This window comes from Gavialis gangeticus, unplaced genomic scaffold, assembly GCF_001723915.1.
Source record: "Gavialis gangeticus isolate Ggan-Ray unplaced genomic scaffold, GavGan_comp1, whole genome shotgun sequence".
Taxonomy (NCBI): Eukaryota; Metazoa; Chordata; order Crocodylia; family Gavialidae; genus Gavialis; species Gavialis gangeticus.
Window position 1 is genome coordinate 73348501 of NW_017728992.1, and position 17067 is coordinate 73365567.

The 17067-nt window shown below is 36.8% G+C and overlaps 1 protein-coding gene across 1 annotated transcript in view; it reads right to left on the reverse strand.

Annotated features, from left to right (window-relative positions):
* Positions 1-348: 348 nt before the first annotated feature.
* Positions 349-17067, reverse strand: part of ZNF407 (zinc finger protein 407) — a 545661-nt gene continuing 528942 nt past the window's right edge. The window contains 2 exon segments of the mRNA XM_019524335.1: positions 349-1712; positions 1714-2965. Coding sequence (XP_019379880.1) covers positions 1601-1712; positions 1714-2965 — 1364 coding nt within the window. The 3' untranslated portion in view covers positions 349-1600.

Sequence of the window (17067 nt, forward strand, 5' to 3'; positions counted from 1 at the left end):
AAAAGGAAAAAAAGAAAAAACGGAAAAAAAAAGAAGGCAGCAGAATCTTCTAGCCCTAGAGTGAGGCACCTTTACTATGCACCTCCCCTGGAAAATCCATTTTAAAAACTACCTTGAAGAAAGAACTATTGTTTCACCTCATCCCAACTTTCTTTTATTTGATGATTTTAAGATATTAAACATGATAGGAAATATAGTTATCTCCAGAGTCTGCATGGTTTATGTCCTAAACACTTAGACAATTATATTAAGCATGCATGAGGCACACTTCAGAAATTAGATTCTTTTATCTTTATCTATCTAGCCAGAGAGAGGGACAGAGAAAAGCAAAGAGAAAATGCACAGACATAATAGATAGCATTCGTTTTCTGCTGCTGAATGCCAGTTCTGTTTATTGCTTAATATTAAAATCATAATGCTTCATTTTAATGCTAACATTTTATTTGAAAGACCAAAACCCCCCCCCAAATCCTTTACCAGTTCATATTTTTAGAGAAACAAAAAGCAGTTGTATCATGAAACAAATCTTTTCAACATGAACTTGCATTGAACAGTTGCAGTATACCCACCACTAAGTAACTGACATTCTGGTCTAAGCAAGACATACAAGGTCACCTTTTTTCTACTTGTTAATGTCAAAGTCAGAATTTTTATAAAAAAAACCCCCTAACATTTCAAAAAGTCATTCACAAAATGAACTTCAAAGTGGTATTTATATGAAGCACTATTTGTAAGAAAAGCAAAACATGAACAGTGACAATATTTTTCCCCAAAATGAACATTTCAGATGTAGGACTCTCATATTTAAAATTAAGTAGAAACTACAGAGAGTAAAGTTTTTCTAAACCAAGTTTCCCCTCCCACCCTTAATATATGTGTATGAAGACTAAAGTGTAGATTTTAGAAATCTCCTGTATGAGAAGTCCAATGCAGAACAAGGAAAGTGTTAAACTACAGTTAAAGAAAACTGATTCTTAGATGCAAACTAAGGAATGGCCATTTTGCTGAGATGGTTTTTATAGAAGAGGCAATGGAAAGTCAAATGTCATGTTTTCTTCTTTTAAAGAAGTGTGGACAACAGTTGTGGTGTCTAACTTGTACTGATCAACCTCACATTTATTAACCACATGCGGGAGTTTGGGTTTTATTTCTTTACTTTGTTTGTAAAATGAATCTGTAAAGTAAAAACTTTGAAATTTATTGTTTTTGTGATTATGCTTAACAGAAAAAGACACAGACTCAGTAAATCACTGAAATAAATAACCATTAACAAAAGAATCCAAACCAACAAATAGAATCACATCCAACTCCTTTTGGGGGACTGCATCCTTTGTCTCACCATATTGTGCCAGAATTTTTTTTTTAAAACTCATATTTAATTGTATTTAGGTAAACTCCATTGCAACAAGAAGGTAACACCCTCATTGCATGATTTTTCCAACAGCTGACATTCCCTTCACACAGTGTGCACATTTGGTAGTCTGGATGAAGTAATATTATAGTTCAAAGTTTTACAAATTAAATTCAGAGATTACACTGCCTACATGTATCTGTTAATTTTTCAAACCTGCCATGCATCAAGCCTACAAGATAGAGGTCTTCAAGCTTCTTGTAGTTCATTATCATTTCTTTGGCCCTGAATTACCACTGCTTGTGAGCCACCCTTTTTATAAATGACCATACTAGTTGACTGTTCTGTTCCACTGAGAGACTGCTTCAGAATTCACAGCAGAACTAGACTGCAAAATCTCTTGAGACTCAGCTGTCTCTATCACAGTGTGTGAATACACACCAGTCTCATTCTGCATATCTTGTGATAATTCTGTTACAATGTAATGGGTTGCACCTTCAGAGAAGTTGCCACTGGAACCCTGAACCATAGCTTGAGCTATTTCTTCTGTGACAATGATCTGTGAAATTTCCCCATCAGACTCAACTAAATCCATGTGTTCGCTTTGGACGCTAAGTGAATGGTTAGCGGTTTCTTGCATTATTATTTGAGAACCTTCTCTAGCCACCATATGCACAGTCCCTTCCTCATTTACAATAACCTGAGTGACACCTTCTTTCATCAGCTGGTCTGCTGCAGCCGTGTCACATACAGCAAACTGCAGTACTCCTTGCACCATTTTCTTGAAGGCGGCTTGAGCTCTCTCCTGAGATGCAATTATAGTAGATGGGTGCATGACCTGTGTCACTACTTCCATAGGTTGCATATCTTCCTGAGTCTCTTGAACTTCATGGAACATCTGTATTTCTTGTGTCTCAGTGTCACTAGAAATATTAGGTGTCTCTTGATTTGGTATTTGTGACAAATCTTTGTGATCAGACCTTGTTCTGTCCAGTTCAGTTTTGACTTCCACTTCGCCCAGCTCTGTTACAGCACAAAGCAGGGCATCAAATGCTGAGGAAGAGTCTGGAGGATGTACTGTACCTTCTGCAGCATCTAAAACTTCTTGTTTCATTATCTGCTGCACCACAGCACTACTGGAATCAGGAGCTTCCTCTATGGGAACAGCCTCCTCAACATCACTTCCTCCAACAGAGCCTTCAACCACTTGAGCAACTACTAGTTGGGTTGTACCATCTGATAATTGCTCAGTAAGTATTTGTCCTGGGACTATGTTGCTCACATGAGAACCATTTTGACTTGTGGCTATAACTTGCCCATCTTCTGTGATATGGACCACTCTTGCCACTTGACCAGCCATTGCCAAAGTCTGAAGGGTAGCTGCTGCTGTTTCTTCCACAGAAGCATCAATTGCAAAGTCTCCATCATATCCTTGAATAATAATAAACTGCTGCACTTGTTCGGCTGATGATGGCTGTCTTCTGCTACTTCGAAGGACCTTCTCTTTAACTGGAGAAAGTTCTCCCAGTGCTGCTGCAGTAAAAGAGCTGGTGGTCTCCACAAAGGTTGCTCCCTGCCCCTTCAGCCGGCACTCATAGGACTTGGATACGATGCCTAGGAAATAAAAGTGTGTGTTAAAAAAGGCATGATGGCTAATATTTCAGTTTATTTTGAGCAACTACAACTCAGATAATTTTCTTTTGCAATTTTTAAATTTCACTGGCAAAAACACAGGTGTAGTATGCAACTGAACAAAACCATTTTGCATGTTTTCCCAATCATTTATTTACAGATCCAAACAACTGCTGCTGTTAAGAAGCCTGCAGAGCACTAACCATTGTAATTTGTTCCTTTTACAACAGCTTGTATGGAAACAGCAAATGCATACATTCTACAATTAAAAGCCATTAATATCTTTTTTTTTAAAAAGAGAATGCCTCATGGTGATGCTAATTTTGTAATGAAACCTATACTATGGCTTTCCAATTATAAGTTGACCCCACACTTGCTCATTCAGTTTGAGGAAGAACAGCTTTTCCCCCAAATACAAGGGGATAGTTACAGATAAAGTCTTTGCAGTTGAAAAATCTATTAGCCTTAAAAAATTCATAAGAAAATTAAATAACCAAGGAAAGAGTTAAATGCACTGAAAATACGAAAATAATAAGAAAAAGCACCCTCTCCACCAAAGGTAATTTTGCCCAAGGCTTGCCATATTATTTTCTGCCTAAAATTCCATGTCAATACATATCAAGACAAATATTTTGGTCAAAATACACTGTTTACAGATTTAAATAGACTGGCCCTTATTAAAAGGCCAGATCTGAATGGCAGGTCTGGATTAAAACTTCATATGACAGGCAGAACAATACATGGCCTTGACCCAAGTAGCCCTGGTTTTAAGGGTTCAAAATTCAAACATTCCTAATTTTTTAGAGTGAAGTAGGATAGGTGAAGGTGGGTGGTTGCATTTACACCATTGTTATGTGTAGGTGGCAGCTCAGAGTTGACCTCTCCTACAAAAAAAAAGAGTACAAACAAAAGCCGCTTGGTAATTTTTCTTTTGAACAATGAAGCATATTGTCATTTTTTATACATTTTTAAACTGAACCTGAGATATGTTCTAGTTTAGTGCTGGGAATGGCCAGGATAATGTAGTAATAGTGTTTTTGCTAATAATAAATGCACAGCCTAATGTAAACAGAAAAATTAAAATGGGTTTTAAATATTGAATGTCCACACTTCTGAAGTGTATCAATTCTGTATGGTTTCCTGCCAGCTCACCTTGCAGGGTGTTTCCTGGCACTGTGGTTCTGGTGGTGACTTTCTATATAGACAGGCCTAGAGCTGGGGACCCACAAGTGGAGCCGGGGTGGGAGCCTCAACCCGTTACAGGAGTCTTAATGCTTCTGGGCTCCTAGCTTCATAATGGAGGATTAATACTTACCTTCTGATCCCCAGAAGTCATGGGGATGTAGGCTACCTGACCACTGTTATCCTCCCCTCTTGCTGCCATGACAGCAGATCATCCTATACAGCACCTCTGTGGGACACCCATTTTGACTCAAGGGTACTGTGCAGGGTCATCAGCTCCATTCAACAGCACAGTATTATTCTGATTACAGGTTGACCCTGCATTTCAATGTGAATTTTATGGTTCTTTTTGAGGGAAAAGGTCAACCTATAATTGGAACAGTATAGTAATTGCATATTACATTAAACATATCTGGACATAATGTGCAAATGACCCCCTTTTCACGTTTTGGCTTTGCTGGTAAGGGTAATGGCCATGTCTTTGTTTTAATGCTATTAGTTTCTCCTTCATTTTTCCATCAAACGCTCTTCCTAGCACACCTATCTGAAACTGTATTCTGGTGTATTTAGTTGGAGGCAACATATAGTCTTTCTAAACAATTTATTCTGCAAAAATATCATCATGGCAAATCACTCTTACCTCTTTGTTATTTTCACTTAAAATCTTCTCGATTTATAAGTTTAAAAAAAAAGGTTTTTAAAGGTTCTGCAAGACAAATTATGCCCTTAGTTACACGTGTTCAATCCCACTGTCTTCAAAACATGGCCTCATGCAGTCCTGCTTGCCTTTGGTGCCTTTGGGCAGGTCTAGCTTATGGGAGCTTAGTGAAGAAATTCACAGGTGCATAAGACAGCACAGAATTCAGTGAGCTCACTCTCAAGATATGTCAGGACTGGAACCCAGAGGCCTAACTACAGCTTGCATTGATATATACAACCTAGCTTTAAACTAGCTCATGAACTAGTGTGGCTTCAGCAGCAGGGGCTTTAAATGCCAACTACTTAACCATGTTTCAGGGCAGGCCTGTAGAGACTGTGCCTAGACTGCTATGGCACCTGGGCTATAGTTTAAAGTTAGCTTGGATATATCTAACATGAGCTGCAAACACCCCTGGATTACAGTCTAGACATACACCTAATTGTGTTAGCTTTCCTTTGTGTCAGACATGAGCCTGAGCACACAAAAGAAGCAGATCAGCTGCATTAAAAAGTGTCATATTTAGTTATATTTCAGACTAGAACTGTATTTTCAGATGCTGATTCTTTTAACCCAGTAAGTAGGAAGTACTTGTGAATGGCCTAGTTGTCTTCTCATCTCAGAATCTGACAGCTGGCCTTGAGGACTCAGTCATCACAGAAGTGCTGACACCTTTAGCACCAATCCCACCAAAAAATAAAGCACACGTTTAAAAAGTCAGAGAGATGCTTTTGCTTAAGCATTTTGCTGAATCAGGGCCAAAGTACTCAGCATCTTGTAACACCATGCTCCCAACTGCTTCAAATATGCAGGTTAAGGTCAAGGTACAATTTCACACGCATCAAGATAATACTTGCACCCAAAAAACTGGGCCTTCACTGGTGACTTCTTTCTTTAAACTTCAAAGCTTTTCCCAGATGATTATACTACAAAATGTGTGCCTGAATTTTGCTAAACAGTGAGACTTCAGATATCTAAACTGATACCACATAAACTTCTTCATGTTAGCTTGAAAGGCAGGTTATTTTTGGAGAGGAAAATTAACAAGTTAAACTGTTAAAGCATTTACAAGTTTTATTGCAAAATTGATCTGGCACATGCTATTGAATTAAATTTTGGCAGGGATAAACTACAGGGAAGCCCATGGTGACACTACTGGTTCTTGTCCCTAGTTATACTTTTCTTATTGTGGGCAATGATGTGTGGAGACCCACAAAACAGAGAAAATCGGAGGGGGAAATCAACATAAAATGACAATTTTCAAAAGAATCTTATTTGATGCATATTTTATAATAGAGTAGGAGTAATTAATTCTCTCAGGAGCCTTGCTTTGTTGAAATGATATAAGCTAGGTCTGGCAGTGATGCTGCACCAAATCAAAATAACACTACAAATCATATATTTTTCAATACATCTCAAAATTAAAATAACTGTATAAATTGTAAGTTTGTACTGGATATAGCAGAAACCATGCCATAGTTACCTGTTAAATTATCTCAGACAAACATCATTAAGTAAAGGACATAAAGCACTTAAGACAAGATGCAATTTTGGGAGATGGAAACAAACAAAATAACTCCTCTTCTCAGCCTCTCAAATAAATGCTGTATCGGTGAATCCATGCAACTTCAGTCTTTACTCTGCAATTGAATGGGAAGTCTCTGGGGTGTAGAGTTATCCAGTGAATTCCTTGCAGCACTGATAATTATGCCATTCTGACTGCTTGCTTAATCTATCTGAATCCAGAGGTGAGTTAAGCCACTTCCTGACCATTAAAGTAAACTACATGGGTAAATACTGCTGTCAGTAAGGGGTGTGATGAAGCTTAACTACACCAACATCTTAACCTCAGCTCAGTGCAACCCCAGCTATTCCATCACAGTTCATAAATGCGATTGCAGGTCCATCTCTTGATTCAGCAATTTAATAACTTCGAGTGCTGTCAGTACTGCTTTGAAAAATGGCTCCTATAAAATGTAACAGCCTCAATCAGATTGTAAAAGATTCACCCACTGAAGATTCTTCCATTTCAACTATAATGAATTAATGTTGAGCTATGTAGAAGTTCAAGTGTCATTTAAACTAATGTGAATCTACTGTAACTTTAAATTTTAACTGGACTATGACCAAGAATTTACTGGGAACATCAACTTCAATTTTCGTGATTTTCATGGTAAATATGAATCATAGATTTAAGTGGTTTTCTTTTGTTTTAAAAGTGAAAAGCCAAATAGGGGAAGTATTTTGAAACCAACACACACTGAGGCTTAGCTGCTCTTATGACTTTGGGAACAGTACATTTCTGTAATGGAGCACTACTATTCCACATAATGTAAGAACCCCCAAAAATATTATTTCAAGAAAAAAATCACATTTTTGAACTGTATGGAGCAACAAATCAAATTTTGCTACAAACTTTGGCATCCTAATTCCTGTCCCTCCCTCCCCCCCAGCTGGAAAAAATGAAGGGAGGGGTAAGTGTTGGTTGACATGCCAAACACACGCTGCAATATAAACCTGAATTAATATTAGGAAAACTGTACTTGCTGCTGATTGCATGTCACTGCAAATTGGATAGAGACACAAATAAACATTAAAACGACAAAATACAATGATACAACAGCTCATATTCAGAGAAATTGCAAAGAGGTGTTTCATATCTAGGGGTGCAATGATCAGAGAATTGGTTCCTTTCCAAGAAGTCTGTCATTTCAACAGAGGCATTATTTATCAGCTGGAGTCCTTAGTGATTTTTACATTTTTATTTGAAAATTTCAAGCTTTTTAGACATTAAATCCATACTTGTGGGCTATTTTAATTCTCAGAGACCACAAACTTCCCAAAATAGGGCTAAAAGATATGCTTTGATGTTTAATGTGCATCTGGGAAACTACAAATAGGTTTTAGCACTTTTTCTTCTTTTACTTCGTACCTGACTTTCTTTTGTGCGTCTCTTTTATTCTTTTGTTACTGTCATCATTTTTTCCCCACAGAATAAATACCTTATTCTTTTGTTAAGCTTACATTTAATTAAAATGTACAGGATTTGTGCAGTAAACTCGAATGAAACAAATAAAACAAGGGCCCCCTCTCTTGAAGGCATACGTTGTGAATGAAAAATGTCATTACAGACTAAAAAATTTTGCAGTAAACAGGGCCTACAGAGAGAAGTTTCCCCCGTAATGACATCCATAAAATACACAAATGGCACTTTTAGTACCATCCTGAATATGGCATTTTCTGTGCTCTACACACAATCTAAATGGTTTGATCATAGAGCATAATACTCCATTGGGTTTATAGAACAATCAATGTTCCATAAAATGATGTATTTATCCAATAGTAGGCTCAGCAGTTACTGGTGTATGACATTGTAGGACACTGGCTTTGTACTGTTCAGCAGCACACATGCTGGCTGTAAAACTTATCTAACACTACTTCAACAACTTCATCTCATCTGTGTCAAGTAATTTGTTGAAGCCTCAGCTTGGTTTAAAAAAACTTGTAATAAAAATTCATAGAATTTTCAAGAGAATGAAAGCTGATGACAATAGAAAGGTCACATTGTGTCTGTACTAAAGGGGTCAAGGGTCATTTGCAGTTCTAAAACAGAAAGTAGATTTCATGCATCGTGTAGCAGATAAAGATGGCATTAAAGAGACTTGTCTCAGAAAGAAATGCGTAATGTGTTAGGAAAGTCTGTACTAATATAATATGAAACCACTATTCTGCTCTTAACAGGCATATCTATGAGATTTTTAAGCCTATCCCAAAAGTTTGATTAAGTGGCTGTACACAGTGAATCTAAGCTTAACATACCTTCATAACACACTCATGAAAAACAGGGTTTTAAGTTGTAAATGAAATAATGGCCTGGTTTGTTATGACAATGGAAACAATCTGCATTGGTACAGTAACTTAAAAGAGGCATTTTTCCATTTTTACAAAACTTTTGTGCAGGCTGATATGTACTGTCATATTCAAAGGTGCTTAATTTTTTTCCTTGTGCATTTTCAAGGTACTCTTTTTTTTATTGACAAATACAAACATTTGATAGCTATTAAAATGTAAATATATTATAAAATAACGCTAATAGCTCAGAACAACCTTTTAACATCAAAAAATACTACAAGTGTCTCACGGGAAATCAGGTAAATGACAGATTGAATTTCAATGAAATACAACCTTTCAGAAATTTTAAAGACAGTAAATAAATCAGACTTAGCACAGCCATCACCATTGTTCTACAAGTCAAACTGATATCAATAATTGAACCAGCAATTGATTCTTTTTCTTAGAAAATATTAATTGTCTGAGTACTAGTGAAATACTTGGTGTGATATGGTATGTCTGCTATTCAAATGTACACAAATAATTTAGTGCCTAATACACTTCCATAAAAGTCCAGGGGAACAGTCACACTGACTTTAATGGGGGATGCATCAGGCCCTTAATTATTTTGATGCAAATTAGCAACAGTAAAAGGTCTGTCAGTTTTTTCTTTGTAAACCACTCTTTTTATTCTTTTGCATAAGTAGAACAGTCATAGAATCTGTATACATTGCTCAAACTCTGAGGATTAAAAATAATGGTTTGGCCCTTCTTAATTTTTGGAGAGCACAACAGTTTACATTTTTCAGATTTCTCTTTGCTCTTTAAATACAGAGTCACTTTGTTTTCTCTTTCGCAGGTTACTGGTCTAGGAAAGGCATACAGACCAACATTTTCAAACCTGGTTAGTTAGTCAAGGCAGACAACTGAATTAAAGTGAGAAAATGCTGTTCAGCACCTGATGTGGATGGCAGGTATTGGTGCTCATTTCTAAAAACAATCTTGGATGCCTTTGTTGAAAAAAAATTGGCCTAGATCCATTTTTATTTCAAAATAACCCCCCCTCAAAAAATAAACAATTAAATTGTACAGAGTTATTGTCTGAGAATTTGCAAATGCAGATCTGCAATCATGATTTTTGTTATAAAAATTCTATCCCCACAGATATGAAAAGTGTTAATAAAAATGTGTTATGCATCATCCATTACAGGAGGCATTAAAGTGTACTGGCATAGAAATAGTTTGCCTAAATTAAAATGTATAATATGGGTTAAACCATAATATTTTTAAACTATGTAAATATGTGTTAATATAGTAAACCAAAATGGCTCCTTAGGAGCTATTATGTTCATGAAAATCATATGCATTCATAACAGAGACCAACCAAGTAATAATAGGTCTTACTAACTCCATTGGAAACACAAAAATCCATCATGTTGACTCAAAAAATTTAAAGCCAATCCAAATACTAATAGATTTCTTTTTTCTTTTGTACATGTTTATTACCCGAGAAAGAAAACTAAATCACAAAATAAATAAATAAATAAAAATTAAGGGCTCAACTTAAATCTTAAAGAAAGTAAATGAACGTTTATGGCTGGGACTCAAATATCCTTTTGCTTCTAATTTTACTCTTAACCCACTCCACCATGTTTAGGTACTTCAATGTCTCCTAATAATTGGTTGAGTAAAGGATGATGTTTTAACCTTAAAGATGGCTTACAAAAGGTGAGTACAGCTTTCTCTGATTCTTTCAAATGTAGGAGGATTTCCTGAAACATCTGTGTGCGTGTGTGTGTACATTATAGTTATACACACCCTGCCCCATCACACACACATATATGTGTACACACACACACACACACACACACACACACACACACACACACACGGATGGGCTAGAGTTCCCTGTTTGCTGTTTTTTCTGTATCATACACTGGAAAGGACTTCAAAGGAAAAACCAAAAACTCGGTGAAATGAGATCTAGTGACAGAAGAACTGGGCAAATTAGAGAAGGGGGCATTTTCAGTGAGTTTATTTAGTGAGTGATTATGCTTTTTGTTTCTCTTTATCTTTCTTTGTCTTTGTAACTAACCTTTGGGAAAAGGCTGTCTTAGTTAAAGTCTCAGTACCTCTGTTCCTGCACCTACAGAATGAGAGCTAATATTACATGGCTAAGAGAGTGGCAATTATGTACAAAACACAATGACTGTGCCAGGACTGTAGTGTCCCAAAGAGCAGCGGCTCCCTTTGCATAGCTCACAAGTAACAGAGGTTGTCTTGCCCACCCTTCTCTCCTGTTCTCAGACTGTTTTGAGTTTCACCCCTCTTGAATTCTGAACCTGCAATCTATGTTCTCCATTTCTTTTTGAAAACAAATAATATTGGTGTAGCGACTACACAGAAAATTAATACTAGAAATGTATTCAAGGTATTTTACCTCGCTTCCAATGCAGTTTTGCAGCTGGAATCAAGGATGCTAGTTAGCACAGTCAGCTCTTTGTAGACCACCTTCAAAGGAAGCAATGACCACAATATGGGAACAAGTGACAGAAATTATACAGACCCATTTTTTCTGCTTTAACCCATTCACTGCAGCTGCAAAGTACATTAATTTCACCAGCACTTTTAAATCAGAATCCAAACTTCAGAATGGATCAGCTCTACTTGGCCAAATTGGATAATTGTGGTTCAGGTAGCATCAAAAATATTAAGAAACTAGAAGTACTGTCCTGTGCTTGGGCAACTGATAGGAAAATCCATCCCAATTTTACATCAGAGTTACTTCCAGTTCTTATGTCATAACAGAAAGTTATGTTATGATCACTCTAGGTCATTACTACCTCAACATGGGCTTTCTGCTTTTCAGGGACATACACACTTAGAGCCTAGTCTTATAAACATGTATTTATCAGGAGCAGTGCTTACTGCCATAGTTAGTCTCAATGGTCTCAAAGGGACTAAACATGGTAGCTTGCATTATGCATTGTGTTTGCATAATCGAGCCCTTGGGATTAACAATTCTCAAATTGGGTAGCCTTTGCTAATATTTGATGCACATATATGTAACAATAAAAAGAACTGACACTTGCTCAGGATACCCAAAATAAACCATCATTTTATTAAATGATAAAAGTAGCAATTATGCTACTCTAGCCAGTCCTTGAAAAAAAAATAAGGATTTTGATTGTATTTATTTCTTTTGATTTGCGCACACATTTTGTAAAAAAGGAGCACCTGTTCTTTGCTTGAGGCCACTTCTTGACACATTTTAAAAGCACAGCAGTTTTGAGGGGAGAATGTATGGGGCTAACTAGAAATATTAAGTTTCCCTAGTTATTTTTTCTAGTTAAGGCAACAAAAACTATCACTTACAATTTAGTAGTCATACTTGTGTTTCATTTATAAATCCAGCTATGTTACAGTGTATATTCATATCTTTCCAGAGTAAATTACAGGAAATAACCATTTGTCTTCATTGCAGACACTTTCGCATGTATGGTAGAAAACAAACCGCTATTCAATAACTGCACAGAGGCACCATTAAAATCAAATTTACAGTAAACAGAACCTGCAGCTGGGGTAAAACACTAACTGTTAGTATTTTAATTATCAGCGAAGCTTTCGGAGTTCTAACATCTGCTCATAGCCAAATGACAGCAGCTGCTTGTGTACACTTAAAACAATGTGAATTTCTTCTATAAATATTAAAATGAATCGTGTGTTGTGTGTTCATCACAGAATTCCTATTAAGCTGGTTATGTCTATAGGGCATTGTGAACTTCTTTCTTGTGGCAAATGCATAAAGGGCTGACCCCTTCAAAAGAATGAGCGCCAAAGACAGCAAAAGTACTTGAGTCTGTAAATTGAAAATGTTTAGAGACAGTCCTAGAGGTCACCTGCTGCCAAGATGTTGCTCGTAAATGCTAACAAAACATCAGCAGTGAGTTCTGATCATTGTGCTCTATAGTAACTTCAAGGACAGGGCCCTTCAGAGCACAAGGTGTCAGGAGTCTAAAGAGTGGGTTGTTCTATAAGCTAAAACTCACCAAATAAATAGATCTCAATGTAGAGCATTATCTTGGTTAAGCAAAATGTTCTGATTCAAATATCTGAATACTTTCAAGAGTTGAACTCACACAGCCTGAAAGCCTTTAAAGCAGAACCTCATCAACTTGGTAATGGCAAAAACATCCATATACTTAGAAGAGATGAACTGTGCGGAAGGAAGAATTAATTGTGCTGAGTTTTGGAGGACACTGCTGATGAAGGTAAACTTTGTAGTCTCTCCAGGGGTTCCTAATTTGGGAGCTCAGGTACAATGGATAGTTTTTTCTGTGCTCTTGCTTGCTGGGGGCTCTGGGAAGCGAATATGAGAAGTGAGTGCACAAACCCTCTGTTTCTGTAGTGTGCAGGAGTCAAAGGCCAGGTGAGAAAAAAAAGGCACCACCCAATAATTACTAAAAATGTGTAAACAAAGGCAGAGCTATCTTGGTTCCTTTGATTTCACCTTGTAACTATACAGAAGCAGCTGAGCAAGGATCCAGCTCTTCACAGTATTGAACATAATGCCATATGTTTATCTGGATAGATTTTAATGCCAGAAGGACCTCCATGCTCATTTAGTCTGATGGCCACAATGCATGGTTTGAGGGAAAAAAAGATTGAAACCCTCAGGTTTGACAACACCTGGTGCAGCTGTCCCCAGGCTGGTACATGGCTCAGCATGAGGCAAAGGAAGGAAGTGGTGGATATTCTTGTGCTCTTGGCATTGCACATCAGATACAGAAGGTCTCCTTCTCCAATCCTAGTTTTTAATGATTCTACTTGCTTTATGAAGGATAGAATATGATTGGTGCACAGATTATCCAACCTCAATACAAAAGCCTTCTCTTGCTCCTGATCAGGTTGTTCATTCCAATAACATCAGAAGTGTCAACACTCATTTTTCTTGGTAATTTTGACAAAAAACACATGATTTTTCTCAATGGCCTCAGAACTTCAGGGCTTCCATAATGATCGTGGACTGTCACTGATAGTTCTGGGTTTTGGAATGGGAGTAAAAGTTGAAGGAATGGATAATCCTGTCATGAGATAACTCTGGCCTCTGCTACATGTTACATATATTACACAATTAACTGGTTAATCGCTCAAATATTTAGACTGGCCACATGTGCAAAGTAATTATCACACAATAAAAATGACTATTCAGCTATAAAAACAGCCAACCAGCTACAAAGTTAGTGCTTGAAAATGTGTAACAACTCTACAGCTGTTTTTTATCCAGCTTTAATCTGGATGTGTAATATACCCCTATATTACTTTTAAGGTTTTAATTCAATGGGAAATCTGTTTTGATGATCCCCTGTGAGAGATGGATGAAAGCAGTGGGTTTCCAAGCAGCATTTAGGGCAAACTGTTTATCTGATTGATCATTCTACTGATGTTTTGATAGGACTTTAGAATATTTTCCCATGCTACTGACACAGTGGTCCTTAAATGCCTTCTTCCATTTCAACAACATAAGGCAACGCACTAGGAAAAATAAAAGGAAAGCAGAAACGAGAGGTGCTGCAGTGGGAAATCTTGGTTTAAGCCTGACTAACAAAGACATCTGAATTTTGAAGATCACATGCTATGGAAGTGAAGAAAACTTCACTTTCACCTTCACTGTGCAAAGCTATGCCCAGTGAAACTCTGCAAGTGGTCAAGACCTTTGAGGTTATTCTCACTTGTCTGTACTCAGCTACAACACTGAGTGTTTCTGGCTACAAAGAATTTTCATTTACGTTTACAAATCACCACAAATTGTGGATGAGCTAAAAGGAGTAAATAGCACAGGGTTGGAATTAACAAATTATACTAAAATGGAAGGGGTTGCAACCACCAATAAAGACCCAGAAAGAATCTAAATAAATCAGAAACAGGAATGTAGAATAATAATGTGAGATTCAGTTTGCGACAATGCAAACCAATGTACCTGGGGAACATAAAACTAGATATCCAATGGTAAAAAAAAATCTTGATAACTGTAATGCAGAAAGAGTCCCAAGGGTGATAGTGGACAGCAAATTAGACACGAGTTTGTAATGTGATATGGCAGCAAAACAGAATAGTGCAATTTTGGAGTGCATACTCAAAGGCATTTTTTCACACAGCAAAGCACTAATAAGCGCCCTGTATACAGTTCTGGTCCAACTATATATGTAATATGCCACTCAATTCTGTGCACTTTATGAGAAAGATCTTGACAAAGTGGTATTTAGAAAAGGGGAAGAGCAACAAAATTAGAGGGCTGACTTACCTAGAAAGAATAAAAGGTTTAAGTACATTTATTTTAGCAAAATGATCATTAAACACAGTTTACAAGCCCTGAATGGAGGGTACTCTCTGCCTATATAAAGACTGGACACAATTAGATTTTGGGAAGTGATTAACTAAAGAATTCAAACTGAAATCTGAAGCAAAATTTGGACAGTGTGAAGAACAGAAATTAGACTCAGAGAAGGCCCATTAAGTTATCTAGACCTTTCAGCTGCCAAAATGGAACTATTCCTGTGGTGGTAGGACTTCACTGCATAGCACTTAAATGATTTAATCTGAGTTATAACTGTTTGTAGAGTAAATCTATAAAATTCCTGAATTGTTACTGTTAAACAAAGCATGTTATTTGTAGTACCTACCCAATTAACTTCTGTCAACAATGTACCTCTGAACTAAAGTGCACTCATTAGTATGATGCCTAACTGTCTTGCTTCCTCAGATGACTGTCAATCACCTAGAGGAAGATTCCCATTCAAATATTCTTTGGTGAACAACCCCTGCCAGGCATCATGCCATTTCACCGCCCACTTGCTAGTAATTGCTTCTGAGGCCCTATGTAGACTGGAAAACTAGGGAGTGTTTTAAAATGCCAGTAAGAATATAGTGTTATATGCAAGAAAAAATGTGAGTGAATATATTTTGAACAACACATATGAAACACCACTTTACTCCTTCTGAACTGTTGATTGTTCTGTTTAAAGATTTTAGACTGTCTAATTAGGAGCTAAATGGTGTTTAAAAACTTGTTATTTAAAACACATTGACTAGCACAACTATTTTTCTGAAGTGTTGACCAGTACATCTATATTAAAACATCTGCTAACTAGTACTTCATGCATAATACTACACATATTTGACTACTACATGCCACTACTATGTTGCTAGTGGTTACATGTAGGAAGACCTCGGATGCTTTTTGCATTTTCATAAAAACAGACTGAACTGTTGCTGGAATACGGCACAAGATAGTCAAATGTAATATACAAGACTTCAGTGTGAGAATAAGCATTTGCTAAAATAAAGGATAAAAAAAAGAGAGATTATAAAAAAATTAAAATTAAATAAAAAGCCAAAGAAAACTAATAAAAAAGAAACCCAGGAGCCTATATAAGTGTCTTGATTTTCAGAATGTGCTGAGAAACTAACAACTTCCACTGACGGTCCTGGAAAAATATGTTAATTTCATATTTTTTTGCCAGCATAATTTCAGTTTATTAAATCTGGACTTGTTATAACCTACCTATGGCTATATTTATTTTCCTTTCCTAAATTTAATAGCAACGGATTATTTTACCTCCAAAATCAACTGCTGCCCTGTCCTGGAAACTGCAGTTCATAAAATAATTCTGAGGAGTTTTTAGTAATGCAATCTTTTGCCTACGTGTGGTTCTGTGAACTAACAATTTTCTAAATCCTGGCACATATGGACAAAATGTAAAGGATGATCCATTACAGCCTGTCATAGATTAAAGACTTTCTGAGCATACACTGACATCATAGGTCTGAAGCAACCGTTTTGAATTCCAGCTATGAGTTACTTGGTGATTTCAATAAGTATGCCTTCAATGCAGACTGCAGTATTTCATGATTTTCTGAGGTTCCTTGAAACTTTCTTAGAAACACCCCAGGGCAAGCTCTCAGATGCTCCCCTTAAAATCAGAAGGGATCTACAGGAACAGTTATCTCAACAACAGATTTTGTTCTTTATAAAGATCAAAAAGGAAATTTTGCAAAGACAAAGTTTTCATCAGTGCAACTAAGACTGCACTGGAAACCTAAGATGTTAAGTCCATCTGTTAGGTCTAATAATTTTTTCTCTAACATGAGATTGTTTCGAGGTGTTTCTCTCACAACTGAGTAAATTTATGCAAAGCTTTCACATCTGTGTGCCTAAAAGTAGTGTCCTGAATCCACATTTAGAAAACTAAATACAACCAGTTTGCTTTTCAGGGGTGTGAGCACATGCAGTTAAACTGTGCATTTAAAAAACAGTACTCTTTATCTTATTATGTGGCTCTTATCACTACACTTCCTGAGCATCTTGCAACCA